The sequence below is a fragment of the Balaenoptera acutorostrata genome, chromosome 11, assembly GCF_949987535.1.
Source record: "Balaenoptera acutorostrata chromosome 11, mBalAcu1.1, whole genome shotgun sequence".
In the NCBI taxonomy this organism is placed as follows: Eukaryota; Metazoa; Chordata; class Mammalia; order Artiodactyla; family Balaenopteridae; genus Balaenoptera; species Balaenoptera acutorostrata.
In genome coordinates, this window is record NC_080074.1 from 63,290,676 (window position 1) to 63,315,605 (window position 24,930).

Genomic DNA, 24,930 nt, shown 5'->3' on the forward strand with positions numbered 1-24,930 from the left:
ATTTGCCCTCAGACACTCCTCCCCATTCCCCACCCCTGCCACTTTCCTGTTTAAACATCCCCAGCTCTCATCATCTCCCCCACCTGAAGCCACCACCAAAAAATTCCCAGCAGTTTCGAACCCAGCCCAAGATGGGGATAAATGTGCTGTTAGCTCTGCTAGAGGGGCAGCCTGAGAAGCCTTTGGAAAAGACAGCCAACAGGACGTTGTCGCCTTTAGTCCACCTCTAGTCCCGCCCAGTGAGCTGGCCAGGTTGTCACTTCAGACCAAGCCCTTGGGGGCATCCTGGGTGGAGGAGGCTGGGGATGGAATGCCCTTCCTGGTTTCCATTTCGGTTAGACAAGGAGGACTAACGCACAGGAGCCCCTTCTCAGTGATCACAGTGGAGACCCAGGCCCCTTTCCCTCCCTCTCCTCCATATTGGTGTTGGGACAGCTCAGGCCAGAGGCTGAGGGATGCCCAAGGAGACCTTCAGTGTGTCTGCTGCAGGGTGTGTGTGTGTGTGTGTGTGTGAGAGAGAGAGAGGGAGAGAGAAAGAGAGACACACACACACACCACATCACACACATACACACTCACATACATATATGCATACATAAACACTCCCGCACATTCATACACATACACACCATATCACACACACACCCCCCACATCACTCACATGAACACATGCACATACGCACATATATACCACATCACACACACACACACTCATACACTCCAAAGTCCTTACCCTTCAGCACTCATCCTCTTTTCCCCACTACCTCCTACCCCAGCCCCCTCGCCCTCCACCCCCTAAACCCACCCAAGTTCCACAGCTGCCCCCCCACCACCTGGATCTGCCCTCTGGAGGCTACGCCCTGCCCATGCCAGGAATCCCTCCCTTCCCCGCCACCCCCATTGCTTCCCTAGAGCCTGGCCTGGGAACGCTGGCAGGGCAATGCTGGTGACCCTGAATAAGTCGCTGCCCCACCCTGGGCCACAGGTTCTTCACCAGAGACGAAATCCTCAGGTTCATGGGGAGAGCGAGCTGGGAGGACACTACAAAGGAGAAAAGGTCTGCGGGCTTTTCAGGCCCAGGATGCAGCCTCGCCTCCAGCCACATTTCCCCATTCCAGACCCACCCAGGATCCGCCCATCGCCTCCCCATCCCCTCCCCCAAGCGTTCCTGGTAGCTCCAGCCCTCACCAGTCTCTTCCTGTCTCTCCATTCCTAGGCCAACGCCATGAGCCCGCTGGGTGCCAGGCTGCCCACAGAAACACCCTCTGGAGGGCTTCACGAGGAGTGTCAACACTGAGAGGCCGAGGATCAAATTTCTGCCCCACAAGACTGCCCCGTCCATTGGTTCATCTAAACCCAGTCTCCCACCAGCCCATGCCTCTGCTGGCCTCACAGAGACCCTGTTAGGAGATTCCGGGCATAATCTTGAGATGAATTAATTTCCAAAACCTTTTCGCAGTTGTTCTTCCGTAATCCAGAGGCTCGCTTCCATCTCTGTAGCGTTCTGTCACACAGACACACACACACACACACAGATACACCCGCCATGCACATCACTTGTCCCCCCACTGCCCACCTGGCCTCCCCTGCACCCCTGGACCCAGCTGTGAACAAACAAGCAGCCCAAGTTCCGCAGCGCTGCTTGGTGTCACTAAACCTGTCCAGACACCGCCGTCCTGCAGCCCTCAAAGCTGGAACTGGCTGGTCCTCTCTGGAGAGGTGGGGGAGACATTCTTTCTGGCTCCATTACTCATTGTCCAGCCCCTCAAAACACCTCCTCAAATTCCTAAAGAAAAAAATCTTTAAGGCATAATGTGTTTTCATTGTCTTGGAATTCCAGTGATTGCAATCATAACAAAAGCCATGTAATATTTTCGCATGGAATGTAATATCTAAAAAATAAAGTCAAATGACAAAACACATATATGACAGCCAACAGGCTTTCCAGAAGAGACAAATCCATAAGGAAAAGACAACGCAGCAGAAAAGTGGGCAACAGACATGGATATTATCAGCCAATGCTTATAGAGTACTTACTTAGCGTGTGCCTGGCCCTGTTCTAAGCACTTCGCATAGTGTACGTTATTATCTCATTTTAAGAAGAAATTGAAACACAACGAATTTAAGTAAATGGCCCGTGGTCACACAGCTAATATGTAGAAAAGCCAGGATCTGAACCTTGGCAGTTTGAACTACTAGGTAACTTACTAAAAAAGAAAAGAAAGAAACAAAATCAGATAGTAAATATGACAAAAAAAAATGCTCACTTTGGGACTTCCCTGGTGGCGCAGTGGTTAAGAATCCGCCTGCCAATGCAGGGGGCACAGGTTTGAGCCCTGGTCTGGGAAGATCCCACATGCCGCAGAGCAACTAAGCCCGTGCGCCACAACTGAGCCTGCACTCTAGAGCCCGTGAGCCACAACTACTGAGCATGCGTGCCACAACTACTGAAGCCCGCGCGCCTAGAGCCCACGCTCCGCAACAAGAGAAGCCACCACAATGAGAAGCCCGCACACTGTGACGAGGAGTAGCCCCCACTCGCCTCAACTAGAGAAAGCCTGTGTGCAGGAACAAAGACCCAATGCAGCCAAATAAATAAATAGGCGAATAAATAAATAAATAAATAATTTTTAAAAAATGCTCACTTCATTCAAATTAAAGAAATGCCACAAGAATAGCAATAAAAAGCCATTTGCACCTGTCAGATTATCAAAGACTAGTTTGCTAACAGTGTTGGAAAGTGTGTGGGTAACAGAAAGTTCTGTCCTTTGTGCGCGGGGTCATCTATTGGCGCATCTTCTTTAGAGGGCAAGTTGGCAATAGCTATCAAAATTAAAGACATTTGCCTTTACCTCAATAAACAAAACAAATAAAATGAATACACTTGTCCTTGATCAAGTACATTCACTGCCAGGAACTTATCCTACAGATGTTCTCACCAAAAGTGCACACATACATGTGGTCTCTACCTCCATTATTTTATACTAGCGAAAAACAGGAAACAACATAAATGCCCATCAGTGGGATGTGATTCAATGCATTGGGCTACATACATTCAGAGGAATGCTGTCTATTGAAAAGAAGAAAAGCCTTTATACACTGATTGAAATTTTACCTTTATATATTGATTGTACAAATCACTGTAATTTTTTAAAAATCCCAGGAGGCTCATGCTATACCACGCCCACCCCCTCCCCTGTGGCTGGTCCCTGCGGGCCCCACTGTCACTTTCTGATCCCCTGGCCACTCCCTCACACTCACCAGGGACTCTGGCACCTGGGCCTGAGTGCTCCTCTTCACCCTGGCACCCTCATCTCCAGGCACGTGACCCACTCAGCGTCTTAGCCTGATCATTCCCTAGCTCCTCAGTTCCAGTGACTTTCACGTTCATCCTTTTTCTCTTGTCTCTGCCCTTGTCCCCTCTCTAGACCCTAAACTGGTTCGTCTCTGAAGTTTCAAACTCTGATCTCACACCACGGTACCATTCATAACTCTCTCACTTGCAGCAGATGGGTTCTTCAGCCACACCAGTATCTCCAGTCCTGAACCCAATCATTCCATTTTCTAACCCCCCACTACCCTCCTTCACACTTTCTTTCCAGCTTGGACTCCTTGTACCCCTCCTTCTCTGGCCCCTACCCTTCAGTCTCCTCCACCTGGATAAACCCCCAGCCCTGTTTAGCCTAAACGCTGACCTTCTCTGCTCTAAACTGCAATGCCTCGTGAAGAAAACGATATCCTCCAGATCCAGCGTCACCACCGACTCACAGTCCCCAGGCTCAGCTGCATCCTCTTTGCTGCTAAGGGCTTCTCTCTGCCTTTGGTCAGCAATTTCTCCCAGTTCCCCTGGTTGCTGCTGCAAACTTTCTTTACTCTCTTCCTATCACCCACCCTGTACCCTACACCCTCGTTCTCAGCAATAGATCATAACCTTCTTCTTCGCTGAGAAAATTAAAGCCCTCTGGTTAAAAACTCTCTTACCTTCTTTCCCCCACCTGAACTTACCTCCGCACCCATCTTTTCTCTCTGCCTCCGGGCTCTGAGGACAGACTGTCTCTCCACCTGCGCCCTGGATGCCAGCATCCCACACCTCCTCAGATACGGGCTTCCATTCCGTGGCCACCACTCCCTAATACAGTCACCCTTTCTTTCTCCCCTGTCCCTCCCCTCCCTCTGACTGCCTTCCATTTGTCTGCATGCACGTTCATTGGTGCTGTAGGAGTAGAAGCCAAATGTCAGCGGGCTGAGGTTTGAATGAGGTGAGGACGAGGAAACTGTGAGTGCCGAACACAATTTCTAATGGAGCCTGGCAGGAAGAGGAAGCGAGACGGGAAATTAACTTGAAAGGAAAGAAAACTCAAGGAAAGGATTATTGTAGGATAAGAGACTTGAGCAGGCAGATTGGCAGAGGAGAAGGAGAAGGGCCACAAAGAGAGATGTTAAGTATGAGGGGGGGGCGGAGCTAATTAAGGGAGCGAGGGGGGTGGGGGTGGAAGATGGATTTAAGAGTGGGCTGCGGGGTATCCAGCTCTGGTGTAGAGGACAAACGCCTACGTCTATGGCAGGAATCAGCTAAGGGTGGACAAAGATCTAGATATTCCAAGGTGTGGGCAGAGAAGGCTAGTTCAGAGACGTTTCTACAGACTCTAAGAGAATGGCTATTTCTGCTTCCAGAACATTCTGTGGGGCTGTTCTCACCAAATGCTCTACCCAATCATCCTATGCACGCACTTTCTCTGATCTCAGTCTGCGTGACAGTGACTCTCCCTAAAGGAGATCAGCAGTCTCCAAGGAAACCAGGCAGCTCCAGGTGAAAGGTGACGACTCTGACTCCGCTGCGCTTCCCAGCTACACGACCTTGCAGCTACCTTCTGTGAGACTCAGTTTCTCCTTCTGTAAAATGGGGGATTAAGAGTGTCTGTCTCATGAATCCTTTTAAGTATTGAAGAAGATCACATAGAAAATGTACTTAAGGACTCAGTAAGCGGGAGTTGTTGCTGGCCTTGGAGCACCTGCCCATGGCAATTCCTACCGTCTCTTTTCTGGTAGGAGCCCAAGGAGGTTGGGACTTGAGACACCACTCCCCTTGATGTGCCCGTCATTTGACGACTCGGTGCCACTGGGGGGTTTACAGGGTGTTCCATTACCCGAGGTGGTGGCGCCACCCCCCACCCTGCTCCCATTCCTCCATCCCCCGTCCCCATGGCTCTCTTTCCTGCACGCTGCCCCTGGCAGTCCTCACCCACCCTCTCTTTCTTTCCGTCTGCATCCTGGCATTTCCCATGTACCTGCTGGACTTTCTGGGCTTGTGGAACCGGATATGCAAAAAATCACTCCCCTACTTCTTGGCAAGGTTCACTGTGATGTACAACGAACAGATGGCGAGCAAGAAGCAGGAGCTCTTCAGCAATCTACAGGAGTTCGCGGGCCCCTCCGGGAAGCTCTCCCTGCTGGAGCTGGGCTGCAGCACAGGGCCCAACTTCAAGTTCTACCCGCCTGGATGCCGGGTGGCCTGTATTGATCCCAACCCCAACTTTGAGAAGTTCCTGATCAAGAGCATTGCTGAGAACCGACACCTGCAGTTTGAGCGCTTCCTGGTGGCTGCCGGGGAGGACCTGCACCAGGTGGCCGACGACTCCATGGATGTAGTGGTCTGCACACTGGTCCTGTGCTCCGTGAAGAACCAGGAGCGGATCCTCCAGGACGTGTGCAGAGTGCGGAGGCCGGTGAGTGCGGGACGTGAGGAGGGAGAGACCACCTTCACTGCGTGTTAAGCCACTAGAACATCGGGCTGCATAGTCGCCTGTGGGCTTCAGGCACGGCTCCCACGGGCCTTAGACAAGTCACTTCATTCATTCCTTTGATCACTGATTTATTCAACAAACATTTAAAGAATGCTGACTCTGTAGCAGCGCTGTCTTTCCGGGGTGAGAAATGAGCCTCAGAGAGGTTAAAGGACTCGCACAAAGACAGATGGCTCATAAAAATGGCAGAGACACAACAAAAATCCAGGTGCCCTAACTTCTAGGTTAAGAAGACCTAGGCCAGAGATCTCACCAAGCCATCCCTCTAGTGGCTTCCAACCTGGGGTCACCTAAGTCCCATCACAGACTCCAGTTTTCTAACGATGAGAGCACTGAACCTCCCAGAGGGCTGCCAGAGCGTCTCCCTTCTGCAACAAATGAGAATGTGTTAAGTACACAGATAGCCATCTTCATTTATAGCATATGTTCCTCATTTTTCACCTTGGGGCCTCAGGAGTTATCTACATACCATTCTCTAGCCCTCTCCTCAAGCAACAGTCATTAATCATTTGTAGAAAATGAACAACTATGCTGGGAAAGAAAGGGAGAGTCAGGGCAGAGCAGTTCTCCAACGACATTGCAGATGGTATCACCTTGCATCTTTGGCCACTGTTAACTTTTCAGAGTTCCTTACGTCATTGTCTTTAATTAAAAAGGCAATTAATCAATGTGTCCTACTTGCTTAAAAGAATTCAAAAATTCAAGAGGAACATAGAGAGAAAAATGAATGTTCTCCCTTCACTTCTTTAAATCGCACTCCCCTTACCTGTCCCTGTAGGTCACTATGTTAGTGGGTGTCCTTCTGTTTTTTTTCTTTTTTAAATTCATGTTTCTCCTCCCTGGTGTTTGGCAGTTTTTCTATCTATCTCAAGTTTACTAATAATTACTTTCAGATTTCAAGGTATATTTGAACCAGTACTTCCCCATCAACATACCAGAAGTGTAGAGTCATGTGACACCCTCCACCTATTTTGTTTTTTATTTCCTCATCCTCATCCCCTCTTTCCTCTCAACACCGTCAGTCTCTCCATCCCATATCCTGGGCTTGGTTGAAATAATCTGTCATTTTAATTTCAACTTTCTGCTAAGGATTTTCCCCCTTGTCTTCTATTTCAAAGATCTTTTCTAATTTATAACATAGCTAAAAGTCAATTTATCATCATCCATTTACTTGCTATAGATTTTACTAGGTTTATTGCTCTCCACTGCTTGATATGCTTTTGGTCTTCTCTTATCTTGAGATGTCTCTCTTTTCATTCAAATTTAATTTTCATTTGTCTTAACTACCGTCTTGAATAGGTTCCTGAGAAATGGTTCATGGATCTTGCAGATCTGAAAATGTCTCCCTTCTACCCTAATACTTTAACAATATTTTGGCCAAGATTCCTTCCCACTGGAAGCTGTGAGTCTTATCCATGGCCCTGGGGCTTTCCAAGTTGCAGATGATAACTTCAGTGCCAGTATAATTCTCTTTCCTTTTCAGATAACCTGTTTTTGTTGTTGATTGTTTTATGTCTGGGGGTTTTTAGGATTTTCACTTTTTTTTTTTTTTTTTAAGTTCTGAAATTTCACCAGGGTCTAGGGTTCTAAGAACTCAAAGAACTCAAAGCTTCTGATGTATCTCCTCTGGGATCCAGCAAGAAACCAAACTTCCCCCAACCACTCATTAGCTGGTTAGCTTTTTATCCTATTGGTTGAGTATCCCAGCAGGACAATGGGAAAAAGAAAGTCTCCCTTCCCCACTTCAGCCACCATTTTCCCAGTATGCCCCAGATATAGATAGATCGAAGGACGGATGGACCCCTTATTTTCTCTCTTGCACTTGAATCCCTGTTTCCTGCATTCTATCTCTTCCTCTTTCTTAGTTTACCCCTTAGTTTTGATAGAGCATATCCTCCAGTAGCTTTCTGAGAAAGGTGAGGTAAATGTGTTGATAAAATGCATGTCTGAATATTCTTTATACTCAAAACTAATTCATAGTTTGTACAGCTGTAGAATTCTGAGTTGGAAAATGTTTTCCCTCAAAAATTTTAAGGGGCTTCCCTGGTGGCGCAGTGGTTGAGAATCTGCCTGCTAATGCAGGGGACACGGGTTCGAGCCCTGGTCTGGGAAGATCCCACATGCCACGGAGCAGCTGGGCCCGTGAGCCACAATTGCTGAGCCTGCGCGTCTGGAGCCTGTGCCCCGCGACGGGAGGGGCCGCGATAGAGAAAGGCCCGCGCACCGCGATGAAGAGCGGTCCCCGCACCGCGATGAAGAGTGGCCCCCGCTTGCCGCAACTGGAGAAAGCCCTCGCACGAACCGAAGACCCAACACAGCCAAAAATAAAATAAATAAATAAATAAAATCAAGTAAAACTTTAAAAAAAAAAAAAAAAATTTTAAGGTTTTCATTGTCTTCTAGCTGTTAATATTACTGCTGACAAGTTTGAAGTCATTCTGATTCTAGATTCTGTATATGAAACTTTTTTCTCCTCTCTGTAAGTTTGTAGAGTCTTCTCTGTTCCCAGTAAAATGATTTGTTATCTGTTGGAGATTTAGTGGTCCATTACAACCTGCAAACTTATGTCCTTCAGTTCTGGAAGTTTTTCTGGGATTCTTTCTTTTTTTCGGCCCCCCCCCCTTATATTTTCCTTGTTCTCTCTTTCTGGGACTCTTCTTACTTAAATGCTGGACCTCTTTGAACTGGTTCCCTAATTTTCTTATCTTTGATGTCCTATTTCCCATATTTTTACCCTTTTTCTCTACTTTCTAGACTCCTTCATATTCTTTTCAAAATAATTTACTCAAGTTTTCATTTCTGCTATCATAGTTTTTATATTTCCAAGGATTGATTTTTATTTCTAACTATGCATTTTTTTTATTGTATCCTGTTCTTGTTTCAAGAATAAACTATCTTCTCTTTTTCTTTGAAAATATTAATAAAAGGGAGATTTTTATTTTTAATATTTTCATCTCCCTACTTAGTCTCTGCTTCCTCCAGATTTCTTTTCCTGTTTGTTTTCTGAGCCTCAGTTTTTATGTTGGAGGCTCTTCTCAGATGACTATCGGTCCATGACTGATTACTCACATTTCCAGAGGCAGCACTAACAGCTCCATGAGCATGCATGAAGCATGTCAATGCTAGGCTCTCTGTAGAGTGAGCTAGCTGAGCTATTCACATGGAGAGATTCCAGTAACAGTGTTTTGGGTCTTTCCTTTGCAGCTGGTCAGAAAAATCTTCCAAACCCCCTCCTGGAATCTGTAAGTCTGACTTCTAGCATTCTGGAAACCAAATGAGAGAAGAGGGCTGGGGGTCTCAGCACTTGCTTGTAAACTTTACTTCATTCACCATCTTTTCAGTAAGGTGTCTATGCCCCACTGTGCCTTGTTATAAAGACCCTCTGTTTAACCAACTCCAGAGAATAAAACTGAAGTCCTCTGTGGAGGTGGGGAGGAACAGTATCTGGCTGTTCTGAGGAGGGGAGGGGATTCCAAGGTCCAATGACTCATAAATAGATTTCAACCAATCTTCTAGATTTTTTAAATCAATTTTATTGGAGTACAATTTGCATACAATAAAATGCATCCATTTTAAGTGTACAGTTGGATCTGTTTTTTTTTTTTTTTTAAGGATTTTCTTATTTATTTATTTATTTATTTATTTATTTATTTTTGGCTGTGTTGGGTCTTCGGTTCGTGCGAGGGCTTTCTCCAGTTGCGGCAAGCGGGGGCCACTCTTCATCGCGGTGCGGGGACCGCTCTTCATCGCGGTGCGTGGGCCTTTCTCTATCGCGGCCCCTCCCGTCGCGGGGCACAGGCTCCAGACGCGCAGGCTCAGCAATTGTGGCTCACGGGCCCAGCTGCTCCGCGGCATGTGGGATCCTCCCAGGCCAGGGCTCGAACCCGTGTCCCCTGCATTAGCAGGCAGATTCTCAACCACTGCGCCACCAGGGAAGCCCTGGATCTGTTTTGATAAAGGTATACACTCGCGTAGCCACCACCAAAATAAAGATATAGAACATACCCATTACCCGCAAAGGATTTCCTTGTGCCTCTTTATAATCAATGCCCACAACCCTAGGCCCCAAGCAAACACTCATCTCTTTTCTGTCACTATAGAATAGATGTCTCTGCTAGAATTTCATATAAATAGAATTATACAGTAAGTACTCTTTAGTGTCTAGCTTTTTTGCTCAACATAAGTTTTTTGAGATTCATGCTGTTGCATGGGTAAGCCTTCGTTTCTTTTTGTCGCTGAGTAGCATTCCATCACATGAATATAGCACAATCCATACCTTTTATGGACATTTGAGTTCTTTCCAATTTGGGACTACATTGAATACCTGATATGAAAGCTCTTGTACATGCATTTTTTATGGACATACATTTTCATTTCTCTTGAGTAAATAAATACCTAGAAGTGGAGTTGCTGGGTCATAAGTAAATATATGTTTAACTTTATAAGAAACTGCAATGTGATTTTCCAAAGTGGTTATGCAATTTTACTTTTCTACCAGCAACACATGAACATTCTAGTTGCTCCACATACTCACAAATACTTATTATTATCAATAATTCTAATGGGGGTTTGGTGGATCTCATTGTGGTTTTAATTTGATTTCCCTAATAATTTATAACATTAAGCATATTTTCATGTGGTTACCAGCCATTCATGCATCTTATTCTGTGATGTGTATGATCAGATATTTTACCCATTTTTAAACTGGGCTATTTGTCTTCTTACCAAGTTGTAAGTGTTCTTTCTGTATTCTACATTCAAGTCCATTGTCAAATATATAAATTATGAATATTTTCTACCAGGCTGACTTGACTTTTCATTTTCTTAATGATGTCTTTTGAAAAGCAAAAGGTTTTATGTTGATGAAGTCCAGTTTATCAAATGTTTTCTTTTATGCTTCATGCTTTTTGTGTCTTAGCAAAGAACTCTCTCTCTACCCCAAGATTGTAAAGATTTTCTCTTATGTTTTCTTTTCGAAGTTATATAGTTTTACCTTTTATGTTAATGTCTATGATCCATTTATAGTTCATTCTTGTGTAATGCATCAAGTTCTTTTTTTTTTTTTTTTTTAATGGATACCCAGTTCTTCCAGGACCCTTTGTTGAAAAGACTATTCTTTCTTCATGGAATTGCCTATTTGTCTTTGTCAGATATCAATTGACCATATATGTGTGGGTCTATTTTTAGATTCTATTCCATTCCATTGGTCTATGTGTCTATCCTTTTGCCAATATCATACTGTCTTAATTACTGTAGCTTTATATTAAGTCTTGGAATTAGGTAACTTAAGTCCCACAGCGTTAAGCTCTGTTAGGGTAAGTTTAGAGTAGTCTTTACTCTGGACTACCTTGGGCTTTCCACTAGTGCATGATCCTTCTGGGGTCTCTGCTGAGTGCCCCGGGTGTTTATGAAGGACTCTTCTCTCTGATTGGTTCTAACTTGAATGAGCTCCGAAAATTGTTCAGCTTACAACTCCCCAGTCATTCTTTGCCTAACCTCATGAAGTATCACTCTACGCATACAAGACTGGTTACTCAACCATGGACCCAGGGAGAATCCATGCAGATTTCTGAAGCTCTCTCTCTGTAGATCCCTTCTTTCTCCCAGCTGGCTTAAGAGTCAACTTTCTTGGGTCTAAGATAGTGTATTTAAAAACCTAGAGTTCTCCTCCCATTACTACTCACACAGAACACTTCACTTCTGACACTTCTGGTGGCCAAATGTATGGGAAGTTTTCCCCACACCAAGCAATTCTGCAACACCATCCAGATGTCCTACAGTTTACTCCATTCTGGCACTTATCCACCTAGAGATAGGGGCAGGTCCCAAGATTAAGGGCTCAGTCCCACAAAATTGCCCCCTCCCTTCAGCCACCAATCACAAGTCCAGGTTGTCAGGTGTGCTTCTGATTGATTTGCTATAAATCTGAGGTTCCCACGACCCCTTCCTCAGGTTCCATTAATTTGCTAGAGTGACTCACAGAACTCAGGGAAACATTTATGTTAACCAGTTTATTAAAGGATATGATAAAGGATGCAGTGGACAGCCAGATGAAGAAATACATGGGGCAAGGTGTGGGAGGGTCCCCAGAGCAGGAGCTTCTGTCCCCATGGAGTTGGGTTGCATCACTCCCCCAGCCCCATCCATGGATGTTTTTAGCAATTTAGAAGCTCTCCAAACCCCTTTCTCTTGGGATTTTATGGAGGCTTCCTCACAAAGGTGTGATCAATTATTAACTCCATTTCCAACCCCTCTCCCCTCTCTGGAAGATGCGGGGGAGTGGAGATAAAAATTCCAAGCTTCTAATCGTGGCTTGCCATCCAGAGCTCACCCAGAGCCTCCTGAAAAGAACAAAAGATGCTCCTAGAGCTCTTACACTTGGGGAATTATGAGGGATTTAGGAGCTCTGTGCCAGGAATGAGAGGTTGGGGGGCAGAGATCAATATAGTTATTTGTCTAGTAGCTCACAGTTAGTTACAACTTGTTCTACTTTCTAGCTTCCAGAAGTGTTCTGCCTTAACCCTTGCTGTTTTCTTTGTCTTACACACAACAGTTCTGCTATAACATGATATATACATTCCTAAAAATCACGGTACTATGTGTACATCAACTATACCTCAATTTAAACAAAAGTTTTTTTTTATCACCATACTGTGCAAAATCATGCAACAAAACCACAGAGCTTATGGAGGGGAAAAAGGGTTAGGGGCACAATACTCAAAAATGTCTTCAGTGACCCGTTAAAAAAAGATAGGAGCCTAATAAAAACAGTAGCACAGTTTTACACATATTAAATGGCTAAGAAATACATAACAATTACAATAAATAAAGCATTTTGCCTGGAAAAAGACTTGACATTTGCTTTTGGACATGGGCACCGGAAGGGCTACAGCTTGTGAGTTATTGTGAAGTTATTGTGAGTTGTATGTTATTAGCAGGAGGAGGGTTACCTGAAATTTGATGGAAAGTTGTAACAGCTAATGTGGATGGGTGTGGGTTGTGAACTGAGGCAGGTGGTAGTTGTTTGAGTTGTGTGCGTTTTGTGTATCTCTATGTGGCTCAGTTATCCACATTCACCCACGTGCCTTACACACAAAATTGTGCAAAAGCAAATGTGAAATTCACATTAGGCTCAAATCGTTCCATAATATATCAATCATGTTGAAATGAATTCTCATTTTCAAAACAACCAACTGTATTTGTATCCAAACAAACTTCACTGCAGTTTTTGTGAGTTTCAGAGTGTAAATACGTGTGTTCAATCTGCCATATTTATTTCTTTCCACAGGTGATTCCCCCAAGTAGACAATGGGACCTGCCGGAGTAAGGACAGGTGACGCTCTGTCAAATTTCCCCACTGTCTAACCCAGCATCTGACCTTCAGTGGGTGCTCACTGATGTTGGTTTAATAGAGTTCCAATGAAAGTTGTTCTTTGGCCATTTAATGCATCAAACAGACAAAATATTTGTGTGAATTTATGAAGACACACTATTTAAAATAGATTCCCATCTCCAGGAGATGCCCTTAACTTCTTGGAACATACAGCAGCCAAACATTCTAGCTGGAATTTCTCCAGTCAGCAATTCCTCAGCCTAGCTAGACACTTCTTATTTGAAACCTGTCAAGAAAGAGCCAGAATGTTCTGGAAGGGGCTACTTTCTTTCAGCCAACATTACAGCTCCCACAGGCCCATTGGCCAGAGAGCTATCCCTTCCTCATACCTCTGTGTACACAGAACTAAAAAGAAAGCAGTAGGCACTGCAAGGGCCTCTGCATCTCAGGAACTTAAGACCTGCCCTTTGTCAGTCAGGTTCCAATGGGGAGAAAATGGTCACACTAGTTATTTAAACAGAAAGAATTCAATGTAAAGAATTGTTAACTAAGTACAGAACTGTTAACTGTGTAACTGAAAGAGAACCCTAAGATATCAGGGAACTGGCACTGACAGAAGTAGATACTGTAACTAGGGCTGAGGGAACAAAGGGAAGAGGTTAGAAGTGTTAAAACTCAGAACCTTAGAGGAGGGGCCCCTGAAACGCAGAACTCTGGGGCAGAGGCACTGCTTGGCTGGCGCTGATACCTCTAGTAGGGGGCAGGATGAAACTGATTGATTCTTCAAGTGTTAGGAAAACTGCCAACTGGATTCAGCTGCTGCTACAGGAAGGCAGGGCTGCTGCCAGGGTGAAGACACATTGCTGGGGCATTGCGTGCGGACTGGAAGCCCACAGAAAGCAAACACCCTGCAGTCTCCCTCTGGCACCCCCTACTGGCAGATCCTAACAGAGCCAGCTGGAAAAGCCAAGTCGCAACTCCACATTGGAGCTAAGGCACAATAACAACTATTACACCCGTCAACTGGGAATCCCATCTACCCGCCATCACATTTTCCTGAGCTGACTAAACCAGCCCATCGTTTGGGCATTTGCCCCATATCACCCCTCAGTCTTTCAGGGAGAGCATCACCAGCACAGCCCCAAAAACAATTGCCTTAGTCATGGGTTGAATTAATGGAGATGCCTTGTTGTTGGCTTTCTCACTGAGTTGTGCAATAAAAGTATCTTTGCATTTTCCATTCCTGCCATCACTCCTGGTAAACAGCAGGTACGCCTTAAATGCTCCTTGAATAAAAACAAACTTGTATTCAAATATATGCTAGTTAAATCAAGTAATTGCCTATTAAAGTATAGGCTCTCTTTTTTAAATGATAATATGCCAATGTCATTTCAGTGTGGCATTCAAATTAGGTCAACCCTTTAGAGCTACCTGGTTTCCAGTCCTAGCTCAACCAGTTACTAGAAGTGTAACTTTTAACAGTCTCCCTGAGCCACAGTTTATCTCTGATATCAAGAAAACACCTACTTTGCAAGATACATTAAGGATTAAATGAGAAAGAGAAAACAACCTACACAGAGCCTGGTACATACTAGGTATTTCATAAGCAGTGAGTGTTTTTATTATTGCCTTAGGTAAACATGCAGATGGAAAGGTGTAGCAACATTACAGCTGTAATTATATTTAAAAGAAAACAGGCACACAGAGGGGAGAAACTGAAAGGAAATACACTAAAATACTAAATAGTGGTTGTATCTGAGTGGTAAAATTATGGATGACTTTCCTATTTTTCTGTTTTCCAAATATTAATCATGCTGTTTGGAACATTTAAAATGGCAAAACAAGAATCATTTTGAAGGACAAGTTTTGAGAAAAACCTCCCAAAGATCAGGAAAAGTAACGATTCATTGGTCAGTAAAAAGTCTAAAATGTCGTCTGCCTGCCTGTATAATTCAGTCCCAATGCTATAAGATGGAGCCAAGGAAAGCAGGCACCCATGACAGAGAGCTGTAGGACTAGGGAGTGATGGGTGCTTGTCTCTACACAGAAGAGGGCATCCGTGCTGGGGGCAGTGGCTACAAGAGGAGATGATGGATGGGAGAAACCTAGAATGAACCATGTGATGTTGGGATTGATATTGAAGGTATAAGTGTAGACTCATGGCCTTCAAATTAGACAGATAAATTAAAATACATAGATTTAAGTTGTGTATGTGTATATACATATACATATATGTGTGTATATATATATATATATTCCCTATCTCCCTTCACTGATGTCTTAGATTCAGTAAACTATTGTTTACTCACTAAATACATCATATATTTCCATTAAAAGTCTCATTATGCCCATGTTGTCCACCACCTGAACAGGTTTTTGTTTGTTTGTTTGTTTTTTTACTTATTTATTTATTTTTGGCTGTGTTGGGTCTTCGTTTCTGTGCGAGGGCTCTCTTTAGCTGTGGCAAGCGGGGGCCACTCTTCATCGCGGTGCGCAGGCCTCTCACTGTCGTGGCCTCTCTTGTTGCGGAGCGCAGGCTCAGTAGCTGTGGCGCACGGGCTTAGTTGCTCCGTGGCATGTGGGATCTTCCCAGACCAGGGCTCGAACCCGTGTCCCCTGCATTGGCAGGCAGACTCCCAACCACTGTGCCACCAGGGAAGCCCCTGAACAGGTTTTGCAGTCACTAGTCCAGAAGGTTAAAGCTTGAAGGTAACATTCTGTTCCTGGCTTAAGAGTCAGAAAATCACTGACAACATTTCAAAAGCTGTGAGCATACCTACTGCCCAGATCTTGGTTTCTAGATACCATCCTCCACTAAAAGAAACTAATTTGCCTCGGAGAAATGACAAATTCTAGGGCTGGGACAGATAAATCACAAGATGAGTCAGGACTATCTTGTTCCAGAAAGTTGGGAAGTGCTTAAAGAATGGAGGGACTATATCAAAAGGACACAGAAGCCAGCTTGAAGGGGTTCCCACTGGCCAAAGCTGAGATAATCTGAGCCTCAAGATAAATAATAAATAAAATAGGGATCCCTGAGTCTATACTAATATAAATAAATAAATATGGAGTAAAGAAAGTGTTTTTTTTCCCCCTACAAAAGATGCCAACTAATAAATGTAGAAGTAATCCTGGATTTGTCAACCATCATAGCAATAATTAAACCAAGAAGCATCAGCGATGCTCATGGAGGAAGTTTGGTGAGAATCAGGATATTTACATGGTCCCAAAGTGTCTTTCCACAAAGTGGTTTTTTTAATTTTATTTTATTTATTTTATTTATTATTTATTTTTGGCTGCATTGGGTCTTCGTTGCTGCGCACTAGCTTTCTCTAGTTGTGGCGAGCCAGGAGGCTATTCTTCGTTGCAGTGCGCGGGCTTATTGCGGTGGCTTCTCTTGTTGCGGAGCACGGGCTCTAAGTGTGTGGATTTCAGTAGTTGTGGCACATGGGCTCAGTAGTTGTGGCTCGTGGGCTCTAGAGCGCAGGCTCAGTAGTTGTGGCGCACGGGCTTTGTTGCTCTGCGGCATGTGGGATCTTCCCGGACCAGGGCTCGAACCTGTGTCCCCTGCATTGGCAGGCGGATTCTTAACCACTGCGCCACCAGGGAAGCCCCACAAAGTGCATTTTAATTACAAAAAGGAAAAAAGCACTTTACAATGGAGAAAACCGGCAGACTATTATGAAAGTTAACATCACCGGTAATGGGACAAATTGAAATTGTGCGCTGCCTGATAGGATACAGGAGGAGGAACACAGCATCCCTTCTGTGGTACTCCTGGCCAAAATGCAAACTCATGAGGAAACATCAGACAAACCCAAATTGTGGATTATTCTACAAAATAACTGGCTTATTATCATCCTCAAAAGTGTCAAGTTCATGAAAATCAAGACTGAGGAACTGTTCCAGATTAAAGGAGACTAAGAAGACATGAGACCAAATGCAGTAACAAGATTCGGAACTGGATGCTTTCGCTACAGAGGATATTACTGAGACAACTGGTAAAATCTGAGACCCCCTCAGACTGGGGTCTGCGAATTAGGTGGCAGTAGTGTATCAATACTAATCTCCTGGTTTTGATGGCTCTAATGTGGTTGAGTGAGAGAGAGAGAATGCCTTTGTAGGAAATACACATTAAAGTATTTGGGTGGTAAAGGAGCATCAGGTCAGCAATTTGCTCTCACCTGGTTCAGAAAAAAAAGTTCTTCGTACTATTCTTGCCACTTTTCCGTAAGTTAGAAATGAGTCCGAAGAAAATAAAGTTCAAGAAGTTTATTTCAGCTGTGGCCAAAAGCTCTGACTCTTTATCTCAAAGATAAAAACAAAGGCTGCAGCCAGTTCGGTCAGCCAAACCTGTTTGTTTTGACAGTTGCGGACAGACTGCCAGGCATGGGCTGGGCAAACAGCTCAAGGGATCAGACCGGAGGCTTGGAGGGCTGGGATGGCAGCTTTGGCCATGGCTTATGCAAGGAAACTCAGCATGGAACACTTAGGAAGAGCTCAGAAACATATGGCGTCTGGGACTTGGGGTAGGAGGAGAAGCAAACCAGGATTCTTTCCACACCCCACTAGACCAAGCCCCTCCCATCAGACCCCAAAGGCTCAGAGAAGGAGGAGTCTGGGGGAAAGAAGGGGGGAGGGAGAAGGAGAGGGAAGAGAGGACAGTCTTGGATTTCTGGTATTGTCACATTGTTGATACAATAAATATATATATATATATATATATATATATATATATATATTTTTTTTTTTTTTTTTTTTTTTTGGCCGCGTTGGGTCTTCGTTGCTGCGCGTGGGCTTTCTCTAGTTGTGGCGAGCGGGGGTTACTCTTCATTGCGGTGAGCGGGCTTCTCATTGCGGTGGCTTCTCTTGTTGCGGAGCACGGGCTCTAGGTGCGTAGACTTCAGTAGTGTTAGCACGCGGGCTCAGTAGTTGTGGCTTGCAGGCTCTAGAGCGCAGGCTCAGTAGTTGTGGCGCACGGGCTTCGTTGCTCCGCGGCATGTGGGATCATCCCAGACCAGGGCTTGAACCTGTGTCCCCTGCATTGGCAGGTGGATTCTTAACCACTGCGCCACCAGGGAAGTCCCAATAAATATATATTTAATCCATAAAAAGTCACCAAACTTTGTTGTCCTTGGACCTCTATGCCATTCCCCAGTGTTGTGTCCCCAGCAGCAGTGGGCAGGACCCTGCTGGTGCAGTAGACGGGGGAACCAGGAGAGGGCTGCCTTTGAAGCAGATGTCCCAGCCGCCAGTCACTGAGGGATTGTGAGGTTTGGTTTTTTTGCCATCCAGCAAAGTTGCTGCTTCATTTTTTGCGTATTTTAATAGGTTTAGTGTTTTCCCTGAGATAGTTCTGCAAATTTCAAGAATGGAAAAGAAATAAATGTTTGTCCATGCATATCTCCTCTGTGTGACTGTGAGCTGCTATAGGCGAGAGCTGTGCAAAGTCAGCCTCAAGTAGCACTGTTTTATCCACTCTTTCCCAGTCCCTAATAAAGGCTGGGCCACAGCCAGTGCTCAGTGAATGCTTTGTTTCTGTGTGTGTGTGTGTGTGTGATTTAATGGACTTTTTATTGCATGTCTAGGTGGCAGAGATAAATCCCATCATCACACAACTTCCCTCCATTTTTCCACCTGCAAAGGCTCTCTGAGGCATCTCATCCCAAATCATGTGTTGTATGTGAATGTCTGGAGTGTGTTTAGTTACTGAGAGATGGGTAAGTCATAGTTAGATGCCCTTAGAAACTAGTCAGTTCCCAGCTTCAAAGAAGCAGTGGCTCCTAGCGATAAGAAGCCAGGCACAGGGGATCTGCATAGTGTAGCTAAAATACTGAATGTTGCAAGAGATGCTCATCTCCACCTAAGCTCACCCAACACATGGGCACTGTCCGTTGTGCTGAATGGTCACATTTTGCAGAGACAGGGAAGGGCAGACCCCCTGCCCAGAGTCACGGGTATAGGAGAGAGAGTTCAAAGTAGGAATTTCCACATCTCAGATGTTCACCAAAGCCTAGAGAAAGTTCATCTGGGTCTTCATTGGAGATCACTGATATCTAGATGAAGAAGAGAGGCTCTCGGGGAACCAAGACAGGGCTCTGGACGTCACAAGCTGGATTCAGGAGCTCTGATAGAGATGAGGCCACCCCCAGACCGGGCCCAGCCCCAGGGCCAGAGGCCACACCCCCAGCAGCAGCAGCTATGAAAGCAAAGCCTTCTAGGGCTTGGCTGGGTCCTTTTAAGCCTGTTCTATCTGAAAAGCACCTACATAATCACAAAGCCCATATCAACAACACCTTCAGCCCACAGACCTGGGGGTACTCAATTCAGCCCCAGGGGCCTGCCTTCCCAGCTCCTGAGATCCAGTTACTGGCAGCGGGCATCGCCTTGTGATAAGGTAGCAGCTAGACACGCGCCTGCTCCTGCCTGGGTCCACCAACTGACCCCAGTGTGACCTCCCTCCTCCAGGACGTGGGCTTGACTCATGCTTCCAGAATGGGAACCTGAGGATTACTGCTGCCCCACAATACCTGACTCATAGCTGGTCCAGGGGTAGCTGTGGAAGGGGCTCAGAGCAGCTGTCAGCTCTCAGGGAGGAGACACCTATCGCTTCCTGAGTAGCTACAAGGGCCAGGCATCAGGCACACTGCCGCTTTTCACTGGTATGATGACTCTGTGGGGTCATTCCTACAAAGGAGGAAAGTGAGATTCAGAAAAGATCATGCGCTTAGCCAGCCACCCACTTACCCTTGGGAGACTCCCTGGAGCCAGCCAGCACCACCCCTGGGAAGCACCGTTTGTTCATTCATTCCTCCAGCCAGTATTTATTGAGGGCTTCCTGCCCCCTGCTTCATGGCCACTCAGTCCCTGAGGGCAGCCTGTAGGAGGCCCACCCAGCTCTCCTGGAGGAGCCTGGCTTGGCTGGGAAAGGGGTTCCTGGACCCCAGGTCCACCAAGGTGTCCCACAGGTATCCCACTCCCTGTCAGCATGCTGCCTCGGTGCCCGGGGAGGGATCTCTGGTTGCGACTGGGGCATCAGCTGGGCAGCGGGCCCCTGCACCCAGTAGGTGCTTCAGAGCAGGAAATGTGCTTGCTCTCCCAGGCCTCAGCCTGCGGCGGGTGGGCAGGTTGGGGAGGCAGTCTCTTCTCATTCCTGTGGTTTCAGGTGCCTGGGTGATGTCAGGCCTGAGCGATGCGTGGGACTCACTGTGACTGGGGCCCAACTGGGGGTGGAGGCATTTCTTTAAAAGCTTATAAATCACTACTTCCCCTTTCAGCCCAGCCCCACCCCTGGCCTAGGAGGAGTTGCTCCACAGATGCACAAAGACGGCTTCCCCCTCGCCCTCCTTGATGCTCACATGTGTCTATAGCGCTGCAGATCCAAACAGTCGCCCTTCTGGGGATCTCCTATCCCCACACTGCAGTGATAACGTGTACCCACAAACCTACCTCACAGGCAGCCAGCCCATCTTGGGCACACAGGTGCACACTGTAGGCAGCCCTGTGCACGGGCTCACAGCCACACACACTCACACACACCCACACACGTGTCCTCATGCTACTCCCATGCTCACTGGTGTCCTCAGGCACAGATGAGCTCCTAACTGTCAGAGCCCTCAAGCTCCTGCAGGTACCCACAGAAACACGTGCCTTTCCACTGTCACACGTGCTCTGGAGTGTGCGCACGCACCAGTATACAAGGGGCTTACACACGGGCAACAGTCTGCGGGAGCCCGCATTCCATTCACACACACGCACACCCGTGTACGCACTCTACACAGACATAGACACACTCCAGTCACACACCCACACCAGACACACTCGCCCAAGTCTCCACACACCTTCACACACTCAGGCACACCCTACACAAACAAGTGTGACTTTCAGAATGCCTGGGTGAGAATGTGAGCCAGCAGGGAGCCAAAGCCAGTACGAAGCCGCAATCCCCAGCCTCACCTCCAGGGGCCGCTGTCTGGTCCGCAGCCCCAGCTCAGCTGCAGGGACAGTGCCCGCCTCAGGCACAGTCATCCCAGGAGGACTCTTCAGGAGGAGGGGGACATTCTGGAGAGAAGACAGCCCTGAACTCCCCGCAGTGTGTGGGGTGACCTCCCACCGAGGTGGGCAGGGATTCCAAGAGGGGAATCTGAATGGGGGCAAGTGAGTGGAAGAGAACCGCAGGGAATAAGGAGCAGATGTGAAAAGGAAGACCAGGAGGTCCTGGAGGGAAACAGGAGACAGGGAAGGATTGGGGGCAGAAGAAGAGAGAAATGGAAGGAGATGGAAAGGATGGTGCCAGGGCGGGGGGGGGGGGGGGGGGTGGAGGGGGGTTGGGGGGGGGGAGAACTAGAGGGAGGAGTTAGGGAGACGCGTGAGAGACGAGAAGGGAAAGAGGGCGCCCGAGACAGCGACGAGGCTGAGAGCCCCTCTTCCAGGACCAGGAAGGAGGTGGCGCTTCCTGTCTCCTAGACCACCCTCCACCCTGCCCCACCATCAGCAATCCCCTAGGGGGTGTACTCTGCCCCGGTGCCTTGGCCAGCCCTAACCTGCCACCCGCCTGACACCCATGTGAGGATGACTTCCAATAAGACCCAGGTGGCAGGTGCCCCAGGAGGGAGCCCTGGGGTGTGAGCACCTCTCAACTCGACTCACCCAGCTGCTCCTCTAGAGCGTGGAGAAAGCTGGGAACCCTGAGACACAGCTGGAAGTTCTCCTTGTTGCTGGAATCCCTCCTGCCGGCCGCAGGGAGGCCTACTGCCTCCTGCTCAGGGCTCTGTGGAGTAAGAAGTCGAGCCATAAAAATGCCAAGATTTGCAGATTTTCCGAGCTGGGCAAGTTCCAGGTTCTCGCCCCTTTATGCCTAAGCTGTCACCCCATCTTCCCTGTCCTCCCAACCCTGGAGGGCTCCGTCCAATTCTCACAGGATAGGTGGTGAGCCTGGTAAGCTGGAAGGTTCTGAGAGAGCAGCTCAGATTACAGAGGAGCAACGGGGGCCTTGGACCCAGCCTCCTGTCCACCAGCTCTTCACCCTGGACACACTCCCAGAACCCCTGTCTCTCCGGTCCCTCCGAGAGCACTCCAAGAGCTTCGCATCATGCCCAGAGCCCCCCTTGGGCCATTTGCCACAGATTCTGCCTCTCCCAGCTTCTGTGCCCCAGGACTCAGGCCCAGACGGAGGAACAGTGACTGCTTATTGCTTGGATGCCCCAAGTGACAGGGACAAAGGTACGGTGCTCTCTATTTTACAGATGAAAATATTGAAGTTCAGAGAGGTGGCCTGTCTTGTCTGAGGGCCTGTGGAGAAGCCCAGCATCTGAGATCGGAACGGAGGAGGAGGCGGAGCCAAGGCCACAGTCAGGCCCCTGGCCTGCTCTTCCTCCAGCTTCAGCCCTATGGCTCAGCCTTCCCCCTCCAGCGGAGCCCCGACTCAACCCCTACCCCTGTACCCCACCCCTCCCACCCGTGTGGGCACACCTCAACTCCCCGCTCCAGACACACGCCCCACTCTACAACCATCCCACTCCCTCCTCCTCCCCAGGAGCACGCCATCCCCCATCACTCCCTCCTCCAGAAAGCTGAAGTCAGACCCCTCCATCCTCCCCCATTCCCATAGCGCTGCAGCCCCTGCATCTGACTACGTCTCTCCCCTGCTTAAAAACCCTTCAGTGGCTCCCCCCTCACCTTGAGACAGTGTTCACTCCTCAGCCTGGCATACAAGACCCTTGCGAACTTTTCTGGCCTCATCTCTGCCCACTCTCCCCAACACCCAGGCCCCCGTCTGCTCTCCAACCATGCCCCTGCTTTCAGGTCCTGCCTCAGCCTACCGGGCTCAGCTTCTGTCTCACCCCAAGCAGCCCCACACCACCATTCATGGTGGCTCGAGTGTCGCCCTCAGAGCTCCCGTAGCCCCCTGGGCTTCCCCCCAGAGGCCCATCTGAATCTCCCTCTGCGCAGGCAGGACCCAGTCAATCTTTGCCAAATGATTAACCTCAGTGCCTGGTACACCGCTCAGCTTCTAGCAGGTGTTTTATAATTGGCTAATAATGATTAGACTCTATTTCAATGATGGTGTCTCGGGCTCTCCTCTCCACAAATGCGGGCCAAGGAGATGCTCAGTACCGGGTGGCATAGCTGACAGTCAGCTTCCCATCAGCCCTCCATCCCATGCTCCCTCTCTGGGCGCTACACCTGCCTCTCTCCATGGGGTTCACAAGCAGCAAGACCCACTGCAGTGCCTGGGGCCCCAAGGACCATCCCTGGGAGAGTTGGCTCGACATCCCAGCGAGGAGGGTAGATGCACATCTTGCTGACACACAACCCCCTGCTCACCTTAATCCCCTCAGACTCTACAAGGGCAATGGGTGGCCAGGAGGGCCTGAGACACCACCACCCCCCCTCCACCTGCCTGCAGGTCTCTGAGGCCTCTGCAGAGCCATCCAGAGGCCCCCAAGTACATCTCCCTCCTCAGCAGCTTTCCCAGCTCCTTCAATTCCTGGAGCACCTAGAGCAGGGAGACCATGCATGTGAGCCCTGCCCTTGGGAATCTTCCAAGCTGGAAAGTGAGGAATGATCCTGTGACCCGGGGGCCAGACAGACCCAGGGACAAAGCCAGACCAGGATGCAGGTGGACACGAGCTGGTGGATGATGACGGCCACAACAGTCATGATGGCTACTCCTCATTAAGCACTTACTAAGTGCAAGACTCCAAGCTGAGCAATTTATAGATGTTTTCTTATTTAATCCTCCCATTACATCTATGGAGAAGATATCATTCTTATTTTACGGACTGAAGGAGGAAGCCCAGAGAGATCTAGCAATCTGTGTGGCATCGTACAGCTAACCAGTGGAAGAGCTGAAACGTAAATCCAGATCTGCCAATTCCATAGCCCATGCCCCTTCCACTCCATTTCACAGCCACTCCAGACTCCAGGTGGGGATTTGTTACTTCCCTTCCAAAGAGGCCTCAAGGGCTCCCCACTGCCAAGAGCATAGCCTCCCCCAGCTGAGGTGCCCCACGATCTGGCCCCTTCCTGCCTTCTGCTGCCACCCCGCCCACACCCACTACACTTCGGATCGCAATCTTGCCATTGTCCAAGTCAAGCCCTCTGAGCTTCGCTGTTCACTCAGGCTCAAACATCTGCCCCCATTCTACAGATGAGAAAACGGAGGATTAAGAATGTTAAGGGGTTTCCCTGGTGGCGCAGTGGTTGAGAGTCTGTCTGCTGATGCAGGGGACAGGGGTTCGGGCCCTGGTCTGGGAGGATCCCACATGCCGCGGAGCAGCTGGGCCCGTGAGCCACAACTACTGAGCCTGCGCGTCTGGAGCCTGTGCTCCGCGGCGAGAGAGGCCGCGATGGTGAGAGGCCCGCGCACCGCGTTGAGGAGTGGCCCCCGCTTGCCGCAACTAGAGAAAGCCCTAGCACAGAAACGAAGACCCAACATAGCAATCAATCAATAAATCTTTGAAAAAAAAAGAATGGTAAGTAACTAGCCCAAGGTTACACAGTCGGGAAGCAATTGAGCCTGGTTGGAACCCAGGTCATTAGAGCATCAAGTAATAAAGCATTCATTTGTGTTACAGACAATTAGGGGATGGGAATTAGCAGGACATGTTGCCAGTAGTGCAGAAGAAGGTAGAGGAGAGTAATTAGGTTGGTTCCAGAGTGAAGAAGGGCCAGGCTAGGCCTTCAGGAATGGCAGGGTCTGGATGGGCGAACTTGAGAGGGGAAAGTCTAAGAAAACTACAGACAAGAGAAAAAAGAGACAGAGAGAGAAAGGCTGGTCAAAATTAGGGA

At 47.8% G+C, this 24,930-nt stretch overlaps 1 protein-coding gene across 1 annotated transcript; it reads left to right on the forward strand.

The window, feature by feature from the left end:
• The first annotated feature begins 1,546 nt into the window (after positions 1 to 1,546).
• Positions 1,547 to 23,553, forward strand: LOC103008170 (N6-adenosine-methyltransferase TMT1A-like). The gene is made up of 5 exons (XM_057557543.1): positions 1,547 to 1,719; positions 5,135 to 5,730; positions 13,324 to 13,380; positions 22,279 to 22,359; positions 23,546 to 23,553. Exons 1-5 carry the CDS (start codon positions 1,547 to 1,549, stop codon positions 23,551 to 23,553), a joined length of 915 nt encoding a protein of 304 aa, XP_057413526.1.
• The last annotated feature ends 1,377 nt before the right edge of the window (positions 23,554 to 24,930 follow it).